The sequence below is a fragment of the Physcomitrium patens genome, chromosome 18 (assembly GCF_059467195.1).
Source record: "Physcomitrium patens ecotype Gransden chromosome 18, ASM5946719v1, whole genome shotgun sequence".
NCBI classification, from domain to species: Eukaryota; Viridiplantae; Streptophyta; class Bryopsida; order Funariales; family Funariaceae; genus Physcomitrium; species Physcomitrium patens.
Window position 1 is genome coordinate 11,144,714 of NC_143427.1, and position 21,221 is coordinate 11,165,934.

Genomic DNA, 21,221 nt, shown 5'->3' on the forward strand with positions numbered 1-21,221 from the left:
TATATGAAATTATTGTAACTATATTTCATAAATAAATAAATTTATTCTTATATACATATATATATATATATATATATATCAATCCTTTAATGCCGCCTTTTATATTATTTTAGTATTATTTATGTATTTAATGGCACAAATAGTTTAGTTTATTCATAAAATTTCATGTTAAATTTCAAATAAAAAATCGTAACAATTTAAAAAAAGTAGTAAGTAATATTTGAAAACATTACCAAATAAAAAACTATAAAAAACTTTCAAAAATAAAATATTTACTAAAAACAATTGCAAAAATTTGCAATTTAATGAATAAATGTAAGTATGAATAAACATATATATATATATATATATATATATATCAATTTTAAGTGTAATTACACATGCTCATTCTATGGTTCATTATCCACAATTATAGTGTACATTATCCACACCATCAAAAAATCACATCAGTAATGTAGTGTTCACTGCGAACACGTTTTGACAAGTGGACCAAAACAACAGGCAAATCCAAGTCATCGTCCGTCCGGTGGTTGCCGTCCGGAAACTCCGTCCCTGGCTCAGGTCCCCCACGTCGAGATGTGCCCCAAATTAAAGATATCCGAAAGAAAAAAACGAAAACGAAAAAGAAAAGGCACCAAGGAAAGAAAAAGGCAAAGGGAGAAAAGGACGGGACGGGTGAGAAGAGGAGGAGGACGGGTGGGCCGGGATTTGGGGGGGGGGATGAGGCGTCGTCGCGATGTGGGATTCAATTTTTTCCGCTTTAAGAGTGTGTTGGAGTTGCTTGCTCTGCTCCGATTTGCAGTTGCAGCGATCATTCTGAGATAGATGAGCAGATGAGATAGGGGGGCTCACCCTTCGATGAAATCTCTGTTCACTCTCATCTCCATTGCTGCTGCTTTGTTGCCTCTCTCGCACTCTCTCTACCTGTTGAACCGCTGAGCCGTTTCATCGCACTGCTTCTCTCCCTTCGTCTCTCATAGTGTTTGCTAAGTCTGTTTGGTCGCTGGCTTGGTTGCTGTTCCATTGCCAGGACGTGGTTTTCTTGAGGTTTCGAGGATTTTGTTGAGTTGTGTGGTGTGCTGGGACATAGATTTACGACGTGTTTCGTGAGTACTGAATAGTTTTTTTTTTTGTTTTTCATAATTTTCTTGTTGAGGCTCTATTTTTGGGGATTCAGGAGTGGGGAGGGTGTTGTTGGAGTGGTGGGTAGTGCGTGAAGGGGGAGGTTGAAGACGTAGACGCAGAGATGGGGTCAGCGGTGGTCGCCCAGGGCTCTCAGTGTGTAGGTTTGATAGCACCGACGACGAGTGTTGCGCATGTAAGCAGTGCGAATTCGATCAAAAGGGCTGGGCGGACGCTACTTCGCACCCAATTGTATGGTATGCGGTCCGGGGCTTTCGGCGTCGTGGGCCGGGTGCGGTTCTCGTTCAGGATTTCCACCTCAACCTCGGTGTTACGCATTAGGGCCCGTGTCATTAACGACGTTGAGGAGAAATCCTTGGAGACCATTGCGGATAATTTGAAGTTTGATTTCAATGTGTACATGAAATCCAAAGCTCAGGCTGTCAATGTGGCCCTCGACAAGGCGGTGCCAATGCAATACCCGGAGAAGATTCGAGAGGCCATGCGGTATTCCTTGTTAGCTGGGGGGAAGAGAGTACGACCCGCCCTGTGCATTGCGGCGTGTGAGCTTGTGGGAGGAAATGAGGAAATGTCAATGCCAGCCGCTTGTGCTATGGAGATGGTTCACACCATGTCCCTCATTCATGACGACCTTCCTTGCATGGATAACGACGATTTACGGAGAGGAAAACCCACGAATCACAAGGTATTACTTATGCTTGGTTAACGGTAGCACCACCCTGGCGTGTTTGGCTGGCAGCACTCGTGAATTTGGAGCCGGGATGAAGTGTCTTGAAATGAAGTGATATTGCTGACTTCTGAGGGACGACAGAATACCTCTCCGGAGTAGTCGAGAAATTTTCATTCACTTCCTTCCGGGTTTGCTGCTAGACATGTTCTGCTCTGAAACGTTGTTATTCGCCAATTTTGGCATTCACTAAACTCGTCGGTAATCGGAACATTTCGATACTGACGACGAAGAAAATTTTGTGTTGTCCAGGTATTTGGAGAGGATACAGCTGTGCTTGCTGGAGACGCGCTGTTGACGTACGCCTTCGAACACATTGCACGCGATACAACAGGAGTGCCTGCGGATAGAGTTTTGAGAGTCATTGCTCATCTGGGGAAAGCCGTGGGTTCTGAGGGTTTGGTAGCCGGGCAGATTGTGGACATTGCATCCGAGGGAGACCCAACTGTCGGCTTGGAAACCCTTGAGTATGTTCACACACACAAGACTGCCGTTCTTCTGGAGTCCTCCGTTGTTTGCGGAGCCATCCTTGGTGGAGCTTCTGAGGACGAAATCAGCAGACTGAGCAAGTATGCTCGCAATGTGGGACTACTATTTCAAGTAAGAATCCCCGCACTGTTGCGCTTGATTTGCGGGATGCTTGGTTGATTGTATCCTATTATTGTAGCTCATCATCCACCCTTGTGTCGATTCGAGTTGCATATTTGGCATTTGTCAACCAAATTTGTGGTTGTACAGTACGGAATAGTCATCTCATTTGGCTTTAGTTTAAAATCATCATGTTGGGCTCGTCTCTATGTACATTACACCTTTTTGACATCACCCTGTTTTCTGTTCGAGATTCTGCACAGAACCCCCGATCGTGTCGTCGTTATTTAAGTGAGATTTGAGCAACTATTCTAATACAGTGGGGTGGTGTTTCTGGACAGGTCGTGGACGACATCCTCGATGTCACCAAGTCGTCGGCCGAGCTAGGGAAGACTGCTGGCAAAGATCTTTTGGCTGACAAAGCCACGTATCCAAAGCTGTTGGGGCTAGAGAAATCGAAAGCGTTCGCGGAGGAGTTGACACGGAAAGCCAAGGATCAACTCTCCGTGTTTGACCAACAAAAGGCAGCACCCTTACTTGGGCTCGCAGATTACATCGCTTACAGGCAGAACTAGTTACTTTCAATCCTCCAGGTGTAGTTCATATGTAGGCTAGTATATTGTCAAGGTTGAAGGTTTCACACGGGATGTAGGTAGACGAATTCTAAATTTGTGTCTGTATCATGGGCAACCTGTTCTTATCCCAGTTCCTGGGAGCTTGTGGTTAGTATTCTTTTCGTAGTTTGTAGACCTGGAATTCGAGATATGTTGAGTACATTTTCTGAGTGTCAATTCGAAACTCAGCCGTGCATCTCTTAGCAAGTTTCTTGCATTTTTCTCCGCTTTTAATCGTTTTGATGCTAAATGGTTCAGATAAGTAGGAGAGTGATAGAATTTCGCTACGCCTGCATTCGTTATGCTGCAGGTTCGAACTGAGAGAATCCGGAGCATTAAAAGCATATGCATTTCGATCACATGCACTGGATCTGGCCCCCCACAACCATGTTCTTTGCTGTAAGCCGTTGACTAAGATTGTAAGTTCCTTGGTTTTGTCAATTGTAACTCTCTTGTAACAGAGTTCAGTGCAGATGATCACACTACTTCGGACTTGATCAAACTGTTGCACAGTGAATCAAAGGTGATCCTCTTTCGGTGAATCGGGAAACTCTGGTCCCTCTAATTGCGGCCCCAGTAATGATGAGGCTCAGCTCCGAGTATTCCATGGAGCCGAGTGCATTGAAACCTGCGCGGAGAGACTCTGCAACTCAGGTGGAATTTAAAGGGTGAATTTTTGCTTTCCCAATGCGAAGAATCAGCTACACCGACTGGAAGTATATCTAAATTCAAGTACTCTGACACGCTACCAGCTCGTTCTAACCCAGATGGAATCAAAACTTGCTAAAAGTGCTAGCATCCAAGTGGTATTGCGTCGATTGACGGGCCCCATCAGAGAGGGAACAGAGCAGCTTAGCATCACAATCAGTGTCCATCACAATCAGTGTGATGCTGTTGGTGTCACAATGGAGGTACCAATATATTTTAACTTAATTTTATTTTGTGTTTGGGCATTGTAGGAATCTGGCTTTCCTGTTGTGCTCGTTACACTAGCAGTTCTTGAACGTTTCCTGTTCCATTAAACCTGGTTTTCAAAGGACCCCAAAAATACATGGGCTTTTGAAAAATAAAGCAATGGAAGAATATCCCTTTGAGCATAATGAGAATGGTATTAATATATGTAAGCTTTACAGTAAGCTTTAATAGATGGATATTACAGTAAGCTTTAATAGTTTCAATGGTACTAAATAAAAAAAATATAAAACAAGGTAACTTATTCAACAAAATAATTTATACAATAACAATATAGTTAAAATTGAATGGTAACATCTATACATAACATTGAGTTGTGAAATACTGATTTAGGTGTTATGGTAAAGAATGGCCTCTAGTATTCACATTTGTGAATATTGTACTTATTGGTTTTAAAATATAAAAATGTAAAGGATTGCATTTAACCAAGTCATTATATTCTAACCAAGGATATGCAAATTAATTAGTCAAATAAAAATAAAAATAAAAGCATATCAATGGTGTGATTCTCTTCTTTAATAGCCTCATAATTGCTTATTAGGTGTCAAAGTGGAATTAAAAGAATTTGGTGTTATCAAAAAAAGTAATCCATATACAATATAAATACATAATTTACTATTTATATGTTTATTATGTGAAATATATATATATATATATATATATATACATATTATAAATTAATTGAATGAGTTAATCATAATTAGATAAATTAAAAATAGATGGATCAAATTATAAATTTTAATTTTATAAAATATATATAAAAGTATAATCATATACAAAACTTAGTATGAAAGTTTTTGTTTATGATACATAGTTGAGCCATTATTAATATCAAAAGTAAAAAAATAAATGATGTTATATATAGATAAATAATTGGTTTAAAATCTATTTATTTAGAAATACTATTGTAGTATAATTAAAATAATAATAAAAATAACTATAATTTTTAGTATAATTGATGATAATTTTTTTTTTATTAAGTCATAACGAAATATGAAAATATTTTCGAAAATAATTTTAAAAGTTAAAAGATAAGATTTGGTTAAACTAATGAACATTTCATTTATTAAAATAGATAGAAAGTTATTAAGTTTTATAAGTTGTTTTATTTGAAGTAGAATAATATTTTTAATTTCTTTAAATTTATTTATTTCGTATCAAGTCTTATACTTCTAATTTTTGATCTAACATAGTACAATTCTATAAAAGACATAAAACTGATGTTGTTAGTAATATAAGTAGAAAGTTTAAATTAAGTTTTATGTAATTTTTTTAAAGCTATCCTAAGATGAAAAGATCTTGTAAGATTGAATGTACACATGTGTTTTGTTATGTAGACCAAGAAAATATACACAATTATTTTAGATTCCAAACAATATTTCTAGATATAAAATATTTGTTTTTTTGTTGGTAGAACTTAACACACAAAGAAGAAGTAAATGAATTATGCTATGTTGATAAGGGTAGTATTGAAAAGACTACATAAGCAAAGGTTATATTTAATAAATATTAAATACATATATGATATAATATTTTTTGTAAATAGTATCCAAAACAATGATAATAGCTATGTAATAGCTTACAAAATTCTGAACTATTTAAAAGTATAAGAACTAAAGGACTTAGAAGAAGCACAAGAAATAATAAGATAATTAGTTATGAAATTAAAAAAATGTCTATGTTCTTATAGCTTTGTGTTAGATGTTATAAAGAATATTATCTAACTTAAAGATGTGTTTATAAATTTTTTAAATACAAATAAAGGAAGCACATTGATTGCAATAATAATTTTTTTATTTTATTTTAAAGAAAGATAATTTTGTAAGGATTTATGATATTTATATCAATAAATTTAACAAAGATCCAAATCTCAGAATTTCTTTTGTAATAACCTCTATCTAAAAAAATAATATAGAAAGAAGTAAAATTAAAATTAAAATTAAAGATAATAGACATAAAGTTTAAGGCTTTGTTTTCAATGTCTTGATATACGGCTTTATCATGACTACCAAATATTAATGAGAGATCTCTTTCTTTGGTTGATAACAAATTGTCAAGACAAAAACAAGTTGAATTAGTACTACTGCATGTTTTGTTAGTACATTGTTACAAATTAGTTTATTAGAGAGAGTTAATCTCATCATCAACTTTTTCTTAGAAATAATCTTCAACCAAACTAATATAATTTAGAAATAAAATCTTACTTAAATCATATTTATAGTATAAAAAAGTAGATTTTTTATCAAAAAAATAAAAGGCTATTTCTTTTCTTATATTATTTGAGTTGGACTTATATGATATGTTTAATAATACACCTTGATATTGATTCTAAAAAAATTTGATATTTTGGCGTATTAAATTACAAATTATATACATAGATTAAATAAAAATTAATTTCTATTACTATTCTCTACCACTTTTTGACTTAAATTTTTGAGTCATGACTAAGATTGGGAGGTTTTAATTAAACATGTTTCTATTCTTCTAAGAAAAAAAACTTCAATTTACAATGATAAACTTTACACTCTTAGACAACTATTTACCTTAATAGCCTAAAGATTTTTTTTGTCTTTGATTACAACACCTACATACTAGAATTTTAACTAAATTTGATTCATATAATATGATAAATAATATACTTAAAATATCATTTATTAGATACAAATAAATTTTATTTTTATCTTAATAAACTCTATTAAGTCAGATCAACCAAACCAATCTTTTTAATTGGTCAAATATATATATATATATATATATATATATATATATATATATTTAAAATTATATTTTTTATAAATAGAATATATAAAAAAATATGAAATAATATAAAGGTATAAATATATATATATATATATATATATATATAAAGTCGTCTTAGTAATTAATAGATATCATTGAAATCAAAATTTTAAATCAATGAAATATGAAAAATTATTATATACGTATACATTAAATTAATTATGTAAAAATATACATTATATAATAAATTTAAATAAATGGAATATTATTTTATAGTAATTCTTAAAATCTCTTAAATTTGGAAGAGTGATAATTTATTTCTCTTAGATATAGATTTTAATTAAGATTTTATTTAAGTGGAGGCACTTTAATTTTAGAATTATTTATAAAAATATTTAATAAAATAGATGAAAATAGCAAAATCAACTTGTATTTTTGTTTTCTTATGTAATTACTGTAAAATATTTCAATAAGAAATATAGACTTCTCTTCAGTTACTTAAACATTTTTTAATTTTTTAATTTTTAATTTTTTTTTTCAAATATCTTCATTTTTGTGTAAAACAAATTATATTGAATTTCAAAATAAACTCTCCTATCACTCTAACATTAATGTCTTCTACTAATTTTTGACCTTTCAAATTTTTTAACCTTATGCTTATCATATTCAAATTCGCTAATATTTTTTGAAATAAAAAAATATATATATTAGAACTTCTAACATCCATGTTCAAAACCATGATATATTTTTATTTTTTTAATATAGAATTTTTATAAAAAATTAGTAATAAAATAAACTAAGATAAAATTCAATATTTACATAAATCAACTTGTACAATTTACACAAGAATTTGAACTATTATAGTATATTTTAAGTCTTTAGAAATTTGAAAATTTACCTTGTATAAGTCATATGTAGAATTTGATTTTTAAATTTAATATTTTTAGAAATAAACCATTTTTTTAAAAATATCTTATAAAAATCTGTCTCTATTTTTTTAAAAAAAAATATTTTTGGATACAAAAATAGTATATTTTTTATTCATTATGTATATTTAACAAGTGATACTAGAAATAATTAAGTGCCTTTACAACCAACCAATTCTCCTTCTAAAAATCTTATAACTTACTTAACTATCTTAATAGTATATTGTAAAAAAAAAAAAAAAAAAAAAAAAAAAAAAAACAATCTTATTATTGGTGTCCTAATTTTCATGAGGTAGACATTGTGATATTGGAAACTAAAGGACTAATTAAAATAATTTATTATAAAATTTAATTTTGATATTTTATCATAATATCATAATATATTAATAATAAATAAGTTTAATAATTTAAGGTAATCTTTCAAATAACTTAATAATATAACAAGTATCACTTCAGATTATACAAATCTAAAACAATTATAAATATCTAATATCTAATTTAATTTACCAAACGTGAAAAAATCCAAAAAAATCTATACATTAAAAATCCACCTTAATCTTATTTGGATTCTTTAATGAACATTATTTTTTGTAATAAAAAAGATTAGTAAATAATTTTAAAAGAAAAAAGTATTCCATTGTCTATCTTTAATGAATTTTGAATCATCAAAAATTCTAATTAGCTCACAAGTACAAATGAAGCCTACATACAAATTAATATGTGATTATATAATCTTATTTTAAAATAAATAAATAAATATATACATAGAAATATAGTAAATTTAAAATAAAATAATCAAAATATAGTTTAATATTTTATACAACAATAATAACAATGTTTACATACTTATAAAATAAAGAAATTGCTAATGCTACTGTCACCACAATCTACTATGTACTCAACATATTTTTTTAGTATTTTTTATTCTATTAATATTTTATTGATATTTCTAAAATATATATGTATTTAGATATATTGATCCATAAAGAAATGGTTATAGTACAATAGCATAAAGGAAATTTTAACTAAATTTTGAAATGGAAATTTTCATGGAATTGTGGTGGTTGTAGCAAAAATTGTAGTGGCACTGGTAATATCCTAAAATGAACATAGTGAAGTTTACAACTTACAAAAATAAATAAATATATAATAATAATAATAATAATAATAATATAATTTTAGTACTTCTTTTATTTTTATAATAAAAAATCCTGTAATAATATGATAGATTCTATTAACTACAAAAATTCTATGTTTTATTTTCAAAATACAACAAGATATAAAGCAAATAACAAAAAGTACATTCATTTAAAATACAGTAAACAACATTTCACTGAAAATAATATTGCTTTTTAATGATTAAATAATAAAATAAAATCATAAAAAGCAATAACCTTTTTATTTCTCTTAAAAAAAAACCTCCAGATTTTATCAAAATTAAAAAGTTCTTTCAAAATTACTGTGTTTTGTAAAACAAATTACAATGTATTCATTATTGCAATGGAATTAAATGTACAGTAAAGATTAGAATTGAAAATAGTGTACGATATGGTCTTTGACACACATAACCTGCATATTTAAAATGTTATGTTAATTGACAGCTTTTGTAAACAATAGTCACACTCAAACAGTCACAGTCTCAGCAAATTGTTCCCTTTGCGCATGTTGCATTAAAACATTGTTCATGAAGTTAATGTTGCTAGCATTTAATAGTATAATAACTGTTGTCATTATGATTATTATTATTATTAGTCAGCAAGTATTACCCATTTTATCAATCACCATTGTGAGTCCAATGTATTTGATTTGTTTCATAAGTTTCTGCACTGCTGGCAACAACCCCCTCTCGTCGTGATTGCGTAAGTTGCTGCAGTTGACAGTAGCACGGCGAGATGAAGCCTTTGTGTACATTCTTCAATGCTCGGGAGCATCGTTTCAGAATTGTTCATAAGTTTTGCAGAATTTCAAGAACTCAGTCCAAATAGGATATATAATCAACAGGTGCAAACTGATGATTTGTTCAGTCAAATCTGAACGAGAGCTTATCATCTCACTGAGCTTGCTCCTCGCTTCCTCTCACTCTTTTATTCATTACGTTGGAAAATGACATCTCAGAATCACATTAGGGTGGTGAATCTGGTGGAATTGCACATCGCCTTTGCTGCATCAGACTCATTTGAAATCAATCGTTGGTGGTTGGTCCCACTCTCAGTTGCGAATGCATAGAATTTGCACATTACCCAGCTAATTTGCGAAACTTTTGTGGCTTTTCAACAAGCCAATCCACAGAAACATCTGCGTGTACTCCAGATTCGGTGATCTCTACGATTTTGCACGATCCTTTGGATTTGCCTCAATGTAGGAGAAATTGCCGCATTGGGTCATTTGTTGAGGTTACGCGAGTACTTCGAAGAGAGTAGAATCTAATCAGTAAAAAAATGTTTTATCTGTTTAGGCTATGATTCAATGCAGAAACCAGGTCGTACATAGGAGGCATAGGGTACATGTAGGATCCACATTCCATTTCCAGCACTTGTCAGGAGTGAACGAAATATAATCAAATTCTACACTTAAGACATTACAACAGATTGCTGGAACTGAACATAGCATAGGAGATCTATTGACCTTGAGAATGACAACGTTGAATTTGTCTACCTTTTCAAAGAGAGGCATGGCAGCTCAACCCCTATTTCCAGGATCTTCAGATTGGTCATTAAGGACCTTCACATTGATATAAAATCTCCATAATTTGACAACACTCCCCTCATTTCGTCATTTTCTAGTAGAGAGTTGAGTACAACATGAAGAACATAGATATGTGAAAGCGCCTCAATAACTACAACATACTACTACGGTCACTGACAACTCAGGGGCATTGTGCAAGACAACGGAGACATGTACCGATTCAAGTGAACGAAGTTGCCAGCGCTACAATACAGCCCAACATCAGCACAAAATACCCGTTGAGGCCTCCACTTTCGTGATTGGAGACCTCGACGGATGACTGCCAAAAATAGGCGGTAATTCATTGGGTGACTACAAACAACCACACAACCACTAACCTCTCGTCTCAAACTCCAACAGTGATCGTCTACAGTATGGTATTCTTTTGTAAGAGTAACTAGGTCAATTCTCCGAGAATTTTACGTCAAATTATCATGAGCGGGTTCTCCTGAATGTCATATTAGGCACTGACCTTTCAAACTAAAACAGGTAGGATCTTCGCAACATGTTCCAAAGGAATGCTGTCGGCAGTGTTCCGTCTCAATACTGGCTGGTTGTCTTCATTCAGCGGTAAAACGACCACCTGTAAACAAAAATATTGAGTAATTTAGATATGGCCGTAGAGCAGCTACACAAGCCAAAAAATATTGCACATGAAAAATCTGATGAACAAGATTGACAAATCCACTATGTGTTCAATACAATTCTCTTCCTCGACCATATTCAAACACTAAATTAAGAGTGTTACCTGTAACTTACCCAATGAATTTTCAGATTAGAAGTTGTGTCAAAATAATTACCTTGCCACCTTTTTCAAGTGCCCAACCATTGTTGTTAACCTGATGCTCCAAAACCTTATCCAAAGAAAGTCCTTCCACATTAATAGCCTGCATAATTGTGAAAAAATCAGTAGCGGCCTTACAAGATAAATAACTGCAGTTACTCTCATGACAAATACAACCTTTCCAGGCTCTAATCATGAAGATCGTGGCGCAAAATCCCCTTCCTACTCACCTCAGCAAAAAGTGTTCGAGGCAAACGCTGATAAGTGATAGAAAGCACGTGTATAGCGTATCCCTGAATGGCTTGCTCAAATCCTGAAATTGAAAGAGCAGTCAAACTTCATCAAAACAGAGTAAGTTGAATTTAACATCCAGTTCATCCCCCCCCCTCCCCCACCCCCCCACGCAACCTTCTCACGTACCCAGCACAAAGGAAAAACAGCTTAAATTTTGTCGAGGAGCACATACAGGAACAGGATCTGGTAATACAATGTGCATATCTTACCAGGAACTACTTCAAGAATATCTCTATTCCTGTTGGCTTCGTCCCAGAACTCCCGGAATCGAGAGGTCTGCACAAAAAAATTACCACGCCGCCATAAAATCTTATGAAAACCATTTCGCAGCCCGAGACAAGTCGCTAAATTAATTACAAGCGCCCCTCTCTGAATGAGACCCTTCAGCACCACTATACAAGGAATGAATGCATTCAAACAAAATCTCTATGCTTTGGAAACGAATGTGGAGAAGTTTGATGTGGTGTAGTTCAACACTTCGAAACAGCCCCCAACAACAGGTCCTTCTGACCCGGAGAAAATAAAAAAGATAGTATATCTGTGGTCGAACGCAAACAGACGCGCAGAGGAGGGAGGTAGAAAGCAGGGAAGAGTAGGAAAAACAAAAGAAAAAACAAAATAAAACAAACGAACAAAGAAAAGAAAAAAGGAAAGTTGAAAAACCATACCTCCAAAAAGTGTGCCAGAGTAGCAAGAGTCAAAAAGGTTTCCTCCATTTGCTGAGATATTGGCAGTTAAGAAGTAACAAAAGCGTCATCTACGGAACAGTTGACATGATCACTTCTCTTCGCTAAGCAATCATGAAAAGGACTGAAAAACAACACGAACGAAGGATATTGAGGTGGCCAGAAACTTATTTTAATATAGAATCGTTGTAAAAAATACACCAAAAAGAAAACGGTTGACATACTCGTCAGCAACTGATACAACACTTCTTTAGAAATCGTGAAAAAAAAAGAGGATACAAGTCTTTCTGGAATCAGAAACATGCACAAGCTGAAGTCTGTAGCAGGTAATGCCATTAGTGCCTGCGGATAGAATTCACTGCATTAGCAAAAGGAAGGAACAGCAGTAATTTTGAACGAATTTCATGTTACATGAACAAGAAAGATCTTGCCAACCAGACCGCTGCCTATCAGCTGAATTATCAGAAACAAGCTCAACTGCGTCCATGAAGAACAAATGTAGGACATCACAAAAACGCCATCGACATCAGGCAAGCCAAGCGCAGCCCCAACCTATGAAAACAAATTCATTACTCACCTTCACAAGTATCTTGATTATGATATGCACATTCATGCGAGCTGGTTGAAACTGCAACAACCAGCAGCGAAGTGTTCAGCATCCATTCTTAACACTCTTCTTCAGAGTTTGCTACAGGACCCGTGAAAGCGTTCGCGTATGCCGGACGCATCAATGACTGTAAGGCTCGCACATTAAGCTTACTACAAAAGTCTCTTTCGAAACTAACAATAACAAACACTAGCTCATGCAACTCCTAGGAATTTTCGAAATCATTTCATACAATACTTCAAAGCAAACAGGAAAACACACCGACACAGTTAATCTTGGGAATACTGCTACATGTTTAGAATAACTACGACGCTCCCTACCCAAAATAATTCAGCAATCAGTAAGAAGAATCTGATCTTACTGCCACCAGAACGCTCGCAAATAACGTCCATACATTGTATCCGAAAGAATTCCTAACTCGTCTCGACAATTCCATGGAAGGCACTGATGCCGGAATCTTTCATGATGAATTATGATGAGCAAAAGAAATATGACAAGTCTCCACAAAACGGACGAAACTGAAGCCAAAGAATGTTACGATGCAAGTTGGAAATTGCGAAAAGGAGAGGAGGGAAAGACCTGGTAAAGACGAAGAAGGCACAGGTTGCAATCTAGGCTGTAAGTTTGGGTCGCAACCTACAGTAACACAAGAGAATACACATTCAGCAACCTTTACGGTAGGGAATTCAGGGTCGTTGAATCTTAAGCTCCCGTGACTATTGCTGGACGAAATCAATATCATGTGATGGTTGTAAAGTTGGGGGTCCAATAACTCCAGAAGAACCTCTTTCATCACCTTCTGAACATCTACTCGTGATAGGAATATCGTCACAACCAGCATCCAACATATGTAGAAGAAAACTCTTAACGACGCAGACCAACTTTGGCACCTCTCCGAAACTGTGATGTGTGGGAAAGTAGTCATTTCCACAAAGCCAAAGAAAATCATAGTGCAGAATCGAAATCTGGAAGGGATAACACACTCACCTGCTCTTCAACATAGCTCTCCAAATCCGGAAGAATGTCAGGATTGTAAGGGTTCAGAGCAACCAGCTGCTCAATAGTGAAGATTTGCTGCGGCGCTTGAGCTCCTGGCATTGGGCCCATCTGTGCCCTTCTCTAGCTCGACGGTCGATAGATTTTCACAGAAGGTGAAGGAAATCATACAATTCACGCGCAAGACAAAGGAAGGGAGGATTGCAACAACAACTACAAGCAGGGACATGGAGCTCGAAACCCTAAAATATCTGAGGCATTGCAATCAGGGTGTGAAACACGGGTATTTGTATCTAATACCTCCCCTGATATCAATACCGAGTCCTAAAAGTCCGGGTATTTCTCCCAGTGCAGCAAATACGGGTAACAAATACGGGTAACAAGGTATATGGATATAAAAGTGTTGGAACACGTGTTGAACAGCATAGCTTCACACACACAAGATTATGAAATGCTTTTTGAAAACTAAAACTAAAAGAAAGTGAATAAATATTAGCAAGAGATAAAAATGAAATACAATAAAATAAAATAAAATGCTTACAATTTGTGCCTTCTTGAATAGTTAAATATACTGTAAGTGTGATTGATTAGATAAGATAAATATAAATATTGAAAAATACATTCATTGTTTAATTTTTTTCTTCTTTTTTTTTAACAGAAGTAAAGAATTTCTTTACTGCAAATAAGAATATAAATACAAACTTGCAAACCAAGGCTGATCCACACTAGGTGCAATTATCACAAAACCTTACTATACTCAACACTAGGACTTACCAGTCTCCAAAGTGGGGTTGGTGAGGCTCATGATGCTACAACCTCATTTGCACACCATTGGCACCAAAAGGTTTTTTTAATAGAATATAGGTTTGGTTAGGCGCCTGCTTGATCCTCACATTTGTTGATGCCCATGCAATCCTTCCATAGTTGACTGGGCTAAGCCACATTATATTAAACATCTTCTCTTAGTGCCAATGCTGTCCATTGAATGCTGTGCCATTTCATTTGATTCAAATATTCTATACAATGATTCCTCACTATTATTCATTGGTGACTCACTCCTTGGTAACAATGTGAGTAAAAATTCCTTGCTTTCATGTTAAACTCAAAGTATGATTATTGTGGCATTGGAAAATGGTTGTGTTTGCTCAACCATGCCATACATTGGAGACAACGGACCTATGTCAAACAAGCCACAGCAGGCTGGCTTCCTTCCTTTCTTGTTGTTGGTCCCACACATTGAGCCAACACAATTTAAATGACATTGGTAATATCCCTGTCCATTTAGTTTCTACCACAGCAAATACAACATCCCAATGTTGTAGAGTTTGTTGAGTTAGATGTATTGTATAATATTAAATTAAATTGTTATTTGCCCAATCAAACCTGCTTGGATTCTGTGAAATTTGATCTACTCTCCAATAGAAGATGTACCCTGTGTTTATGTTATCCTTTCTTCACCTTCTCTACTTGAACTTTGTAGGTAGTGCCTCTCATTGACATTCTTATGACCATGTCACTAGCTGTAGTATTATTCCATGTTGCTAGTTCTGTGGCTATCACATGTTCCAGATGTGGTGTAGTCTCCCACACACGGTACATCTGCATTGTAGTTGGCATTAAAAATTGCACAGACTCTTTTGTTGGAGTACAGTCTATACTTATCTGAAAGTCAAAATACAAGAGTCTTCAACCTCCCTGTATGTACCCACCCACTCACCCACCTCATAATTTTTAGGGCTAGAATTTAACAATCTGTGCCATGTTCTGTGTAAGAGGCAGTAAGCAACCTCCCAGACCCTTGTTTCACTTGGAGCAAGGTTAAACTTAGTTTTGGCTTCTTTAGCATTGAAAAATTTGTCTCCATTCCAAAGAACTTTGTACACCCACATACCAACTCTATATAATTAAGAGGCTCTAAATTTAAAGAACTCAGAGCCAGTCATTGAGACAGTTGGACAATGCCATAGGTTGCAACTTAGGAGCTCATCAATGTTCTTTGTAGGTACATAGATGAAATCAGGGAAGAGTTTTTTTCTAAGTTGCAGCTATTCTAATCTACACCATTGATTCATGTTGGTTTTGGTGGATTGGTAAGTTAAAATAGCCAAAATTGGGGGCCATCTCCCTCTTTAGTAAAGTTGGAAGTGTCCAATTTTATATCCTAAGAGAAGTTGTAGGTTGGAGTGGCCATGTTCTAATACCTTAATGATCCACTTAACCATGAGCGTCATTATAACATCTTTTAGATGTATAAGATGTATACCACGTTTAATTCTAAGTTGACAATATTGCAACCATGCAACTTTTGTTCTAGACCTTTCTATGGTACTTGAAACAAGTCATGCACCCAAAGCTGTCTTAATTTTTAATAAATCCTTCTTTGTGCCTCTTCACACAAAAATAAAGAAAAAATAAAGAAAATAATAATATGTTATTAACTATGTAACTTCTATTTGTTGCATTAATTTGTGTTATACACCAATAAAAAAGCTTCTTTTTAATACTAGCTTTCAAGAACATCTTGAGATTTCAGGAACAAATCAAAAGGAGAGCCAAGTAGTTTACTTATCATATCATGTTCATTCCAAATAATTCTCAGTTGATCAATCCATTAAGGACTTGGAATATTATTAGGTGCTTTTCAATAGCCACATAACTTGAACCAATTAATATTGAATCCAAAAGGAATCTAAGAAAGAAATAAGATTGAGTGTGGAGTGATGAAGGATGTGTTGTCTATATATTGGACCATATTTTGTTGTCTACTTCATATAGGCAATTAAATACCATGGAGCCTTTCTACCTCTTTTTTTACATACCATTACATTGAAAGCTTCTACTATAATAAAAAATAAATAAAGAGTAAGCAAATATCCTTATTGTACTTATCTTTGAACTGCAAATAAAAAAGAAGATGAACTATTTACTTTAATATATGATGTAGCTTTGTAGAAGAGTAATTATACCATGTTAATAAACTCATGTGGCAATTTAAAGGCTTCCATAGCTAAAAACATGAATTTCCAATCCATTGTGTTGTATACTTTTGAAAAACCTAGTTTAAGAAATAAAAGTCGTTGTCTAGATTTCTTTGCCTATGTGATTATCTCTTGAAATAGAAGCAAATTATTTGAAATATATTTCATATGAAGAAAGACTAATTGATATAAATTTCTAATTTTAAATAATATTAATTACAGATAAAATTAAAAAGCCTTGGCATATATCTTATATTCAATATTAAGTAGAATTATTGGCCTCAAATTAATGTATTGTTATCTTTGCCTTCTTTTAAGTAGCAAAATAATTAGTCATATTGTAATCTCTTTGAATAAATAGCCAAATAATAATTTTTTTACATCACTTGTAAATATTCTAAATTGAATAAATTTCAAAATAAAAAGTAGAACTTTAAAATTATTCCATCAAGATTGGGTGCTTTACTTGGTTGTATTACATGTATAGCCTAGATAAGCTCTCACAAATCTAAGAGCCATTGTAGTGTAGATTGCATTTGTTTTGTTATTTTGAATGACAGTTTCTTAATAAACTACATGTATGTTCTTTCACTCATTGGAGAAGGCACCCTTATTTTATATAGCTTAGCATAAAACTCCATACATATAAAGGAAATTGTAGCCTAGATATAGTGGATTTAATTATAGATGCCCTCTAATGCTGAGATATGTGAAGCAACCAAATGGACTTAGTATATGTTGAAGAATTTTTTTAAGCCTTTGTTGCCAAATCGTTTCCACTTAAACCTGATCTTAAGTCTTTGCTTGAATGTTTTATTTTTTTTCAAAACTTATAATTTGTTTGCATACATGACTAACCGTGATTGTAATTCAAGATTTCTTATGTCCACTTGTATTATGGATACTATCACGGTTCTCTCTTGACAAAGCCTATTTTTTTCTAGTCATGAAGTAATTGCTTGATATATACAAAGTTTTTTATAAAACTTGATGCACCTTTGAATCTTGCTAAAAAAATGCAAGTTGGTATAGGATGCCCAAATTTGGCAAATTCTTATTTGAACTTCAAATAACTTTAAAAAATTATGTATTCATGATGTATACTAAGGACCATCTCTTTTTAATCTATAGCTTTGTTTGATATCAAAATAGTTGGTGGTTGAAGTGAATATTGTTGCCAATTATCTTGTATTCTTTACTTATGATAGAGGTGGTCATTTATCAAGCTTGTATAGATTTGTCAAGGATAAAAACTTGATGAAAGAAAATAAAAAAATGAGATTTTTTCAAAGAAATATGACAAAATAGAAATAAAGAAGTATGTATATTAAAAAGAAATTATATTTCTTTTACTTGTCGATTAATTCTTTGATAATCCTCCCCTTCATGATTATCACTCATAATCTTTCATTTGTCTTTACGAAATCAATACTGCCTTAAATTATAACTCACATATTTGTAATCCTAAAACTGGTTCTTCTCACGTTTTCATTCAACATATAATTCCATCTCCCATACAATCAATTTCTAACATTTCATATTGTTATCATTTCCTCAGTAGCGGCGCCAAAATGTTATTCTTGTTGTGTTCAAGCTTCAATATACCAAAGCAATTGAACTAATAGAGGTGGGTTCGAACATGGGGAAAGACTGGTTATATGAATTGGGTTTGTTAGTGTCACAATTGACTGTACTCGAGCTATCTGAAATCAATTATCAAACTACAAAATACCAAGGCTTACTACTTTCGTCTTAATTCAACATATAATCCATTCTATGACTATCAATTCAACAATACTTCCATATTCTTATGCGTTCATCTCCCACTTATTCTCTTTGTAGTTTATATATATTCAATTACTAATCTTCAGCTTACCTATTGTATTCAGTTTCTCAATTCATCACATAGCATTCAATATCTCAGCTTACGACTTTCACAGTCTGGCATTCCAAACTAACTTCTCAGTATTCAAAAACTATCCATTACTCGCCAACAATAAAAAAAACAAAAAGAGGTAGCACCAAGCTTACCCTGGCTTATGAATCTCATAGTTTGGCTCCAATATCTCATTCTTCAACTTCTTTATCCTATCAAAAAGATGATCCATCGGCCAGCGGATTCCAAAGGTTATGACTCTTTGAATTCTTAACCACTTATTCCACTAACAACCTACTGTTACCAATTAAACTGCCTAAGTATAAGTCTAATTCTCAAGGTTGTCAATAACCAACTAATAACTTACCACAAAATTTATTTGCCTGTTCTACAACATCCATCTTCAATTCTACTTCTTTGTGACCTTTAAATCATTAAATCAACTTATTGATTTATTTAGAACAAAAAAATACAATAAAAAAGAAAAATTACAATTTTTAGATGAAGGTTAGTTTAGAAGACTTTATATGAAGGAAAATTAGTATTAGTACAAGATTCAAGCTTGTATTCTCAAAAGAAAACTATAAGCATAAATAATAGATCAATAGTTAATTTAATATTAATTTTTATTACTTTTATTATTTAGTATTAGCTATAATAATTCTTTAATTTAAATTATATTAATAATGATATTAAAAGTAAGTTAGAAGAAATTTAGAAATAAATTAAATTCAATCTAAATTTCCATATTTTTAATCTTTATAAGTATTTCAAATTTTTATAGATTAAGGTATGTGAGTAGTCAATTTTTATTAGAAAATATATATTAAATACAATGGTGAAGTTAGTTTGGCCAAAAAGTAATTTCTATGGCTTATTTGATGGTGACACGAACACAAAAATACAGACTCGAGATCTAACAAGAAGTTCAAGAAGAACTGGCAAGAACTAGATTAATGAGATGAATACAAGAACAACACCAGAGAAGTGAGCTAGAGCTCCAAGAGATGTGTTGTCGAGACTGAAGAACTCTTCAGCCTCGATTCCAATATATACTTCTATTTAGGAAGCTTCTCAAGCAACTTCTACCAACTAGGAAGCTTCTAGAAGGTTCTAGAGACTTGCTTCTAGAAAGTTCTAGAAACTTGTCTCTAGAAGGTTCTAAGGACTATGTCCCTAACATCTTCTACCAACTAGGAAGCTTCTAGAAGGTTCTAGAGACTTGCTTCTAGAAGGTTCTAGAAACTTGTCTCTGGAAGGTTCTTAAGACTATGTCCCTAACAGATGGCCATCAGCCTCAATTTTGGATTTTGACTCTTGGATGATTAAAGGCCATAGATCTAGATTAGAGATCTTAGAGATGAAGGGTGGAGATGTGGCCTCGCTCCCATGAGCCTCCACTCAATTGTAAAAAAGTAGCTTGGTTGCCCAATCTCTCTCTCTCTCTCTTCTTTTTATTGATGGATAAAGCCATGTCAAATTTTTCCTATGATTTACAAGTAGTTGGTTGTTTCAGCTTTTTTCTTTTAGTTTCGAGAATCAATTTTTGAATTTTTAAGTGAAGGTAGTACCTTTTGTTGAAACTCTTTAGACATAAAAACCTTAAAATTTAGAGTTTGTATAATGAAGAGCCTTTAAATTTAGTGAAGACTGGTATTCTGTCTTTACAACTTCGTAACTCTATTTTAAAAGGATCTTTTTCATTGCTTATAAGTTGGAAAGCAATAAAGATTATTATATTATATATTTGAAAAAGTGTAGTTTTTTAAAAAACTAAGAATCAATTACATTAAATCCAAGAAGTGGTAGTAGTGTTTATTCTTGTAGAATGAAGTATATTGACTCTAAATTCAAGTGGTTGAATGATGGTACAAGTTTGGAGGATGAGATCAGGAGGTTTGACATAACTCAAGGGCCCAAACTTTAGAAGAAGGTGCCATTTGAAGTTAGAATTCAAAAACGCTTTGAATTACTAAAGGGCAATTAAGGACCAAGACGTGGTGCTCAAATTTATAAAAAGATGTTTGTTGTCTTCCTAAATTAAAGCATCAACTTTGAGGGGCAATATTAAAAACAAAAAACCGAATTTGAAAGAAAAAACTATTAATGAAGGAGCAACTTTAAGTCTAATTTCCAAAAAGCTAAGGCTTTCTCTAAAAAATCTTTAATAAAGAAGTGTTTATCATTTTTGTGTGGGAGGGTTGTTGCCAAGATGTTGGAGGTGATGGCTCTTAGTATTTTCCAATTTTTTAGGATGTATCTTAGATGAACTAATACAATTGGATGAAAAAAATTTATATATGTTGATTGGGTGAACAAATTTCATGAATTAAATTTGGATAAAATTTTAATTTTGGATGATAATTAATAGTAATAAAGTAAATTAAATTAAAATCATATAAAAATTTCTTCTTTCAATTGTAGTATGGTTGAATTGTTTAAGTATTGGAATTGTTGTTTTATAATTGTTTGAATGTAAGTTTAATTAGCTAACTAGTTTAAGTTCTTTTATAAAGAAGTAAGAAGAAAATTTTATATAATCAATTCACATATTAATTAATAATTAT

At 33.0% G+C, this 21,221-nt stretch overlaps 2 protein-coding genes across 2 annotated transcripts; one reads left to right on the forward strand and one right to left on the reverse strand.

Moving 5' to 3' along the window:
* Positions 1-963: 963 nt before the first annotated feature.
* LOC112295482 (geranylgeranyl pyrophosphate synthase, chloroplastic) lies at positions 964-3,279 on the forward strand. The gene is made up of 3 exons (XM_024547157.3): positions 964-1,828; positions 2,123-2,470; positions 2,800-3,279. Exons 1-3 carry the CDS (start codon positions 1,247-1,249, stop codon positions 3,031-3,033), a joined length of 1,164 nt encoding a protein of 387 aa, XP_024402925.1. The 5' UTR covers positions 964-1,246; the 3' UTR covers positions 3,034-3,279.
* A 7,119-nt stretch (positions 3,280-10,398) lies between these two features.
* Positions 10,399-14,005, reverse strand: LOC112295620 (eukaryotic translation initiation factor 3 subunit K). Its single transcript, XM_024547439.3, has 9 exons — positions 13,792-14,005; positions 13,384-13,440; positions 12,775-12,825; positions 12,477-12,539; positions 12,180-12,230; positions 11,721-11,787; positions 11,448-11,530; positions 11,234-11,320; positions 10,399-11,016 (listed from the first exon to the last, which is right to left on the reverse strand). The coding sequence occupies exons 1-9, from the start codon at positions 13,909-13,911 to the stop codon at positions 10,909-10,911; spliced, it is 687 nt and encodes a 228-aa protein (XP_024403207.1). The 5' UTR covers positions 13,912-14,005; the 3' UTR covers positions 10,399-10,908.
* Positions 14,006-21,221: the final 7,216 nt, after the last annotated feature.

Bases quoted from the DNA above. Each gene is read 5' to 3' on its own strand.
- LOC112295482 (XM_024547157.3), top strand. From the start codon at position 1,247: ATGGGGTCAGCGGTGGTCGCCCAGGGCTCTCAGTGTGTAGGTTTGATA. The intron at 1,829-2,122 runs GTATTACTTATG...TGTGTTGTCCAG, and splicing joins GAAAACCCACGAATCACAAG to GTATTTGGAGAGGATACAGC. The intron at 2,471-2,799 runs GTAAGAATCCCC...GTTTCTGGACAG, and splicing joins ATGTGGGACTACTATTTCAA to GTCGTGGACGACATCCTCGA.
- LOC112295620 (XM_024547439.3), bottom strand. From the start codon at position 13,911: ATGGGCCCAATGCCAGGAGCTCAAGCGCCGCAGCAAATCTTCACTATT. The intron at 13,441-13,791 runs GTGAGTGTGTTA...GTGTTACTGTAG, and splicing joins AGAGCTATGTTGAAGAGCAG to GTTGCGACCCAAACTTACAG. The intron at 11,321-11,447 runs GTGAGTAGGAAG...ACAATTATGCAG, and splicing joins CTCGAACACTTTTTGCTGAG to GCTATTAATGTGGAAGGACT.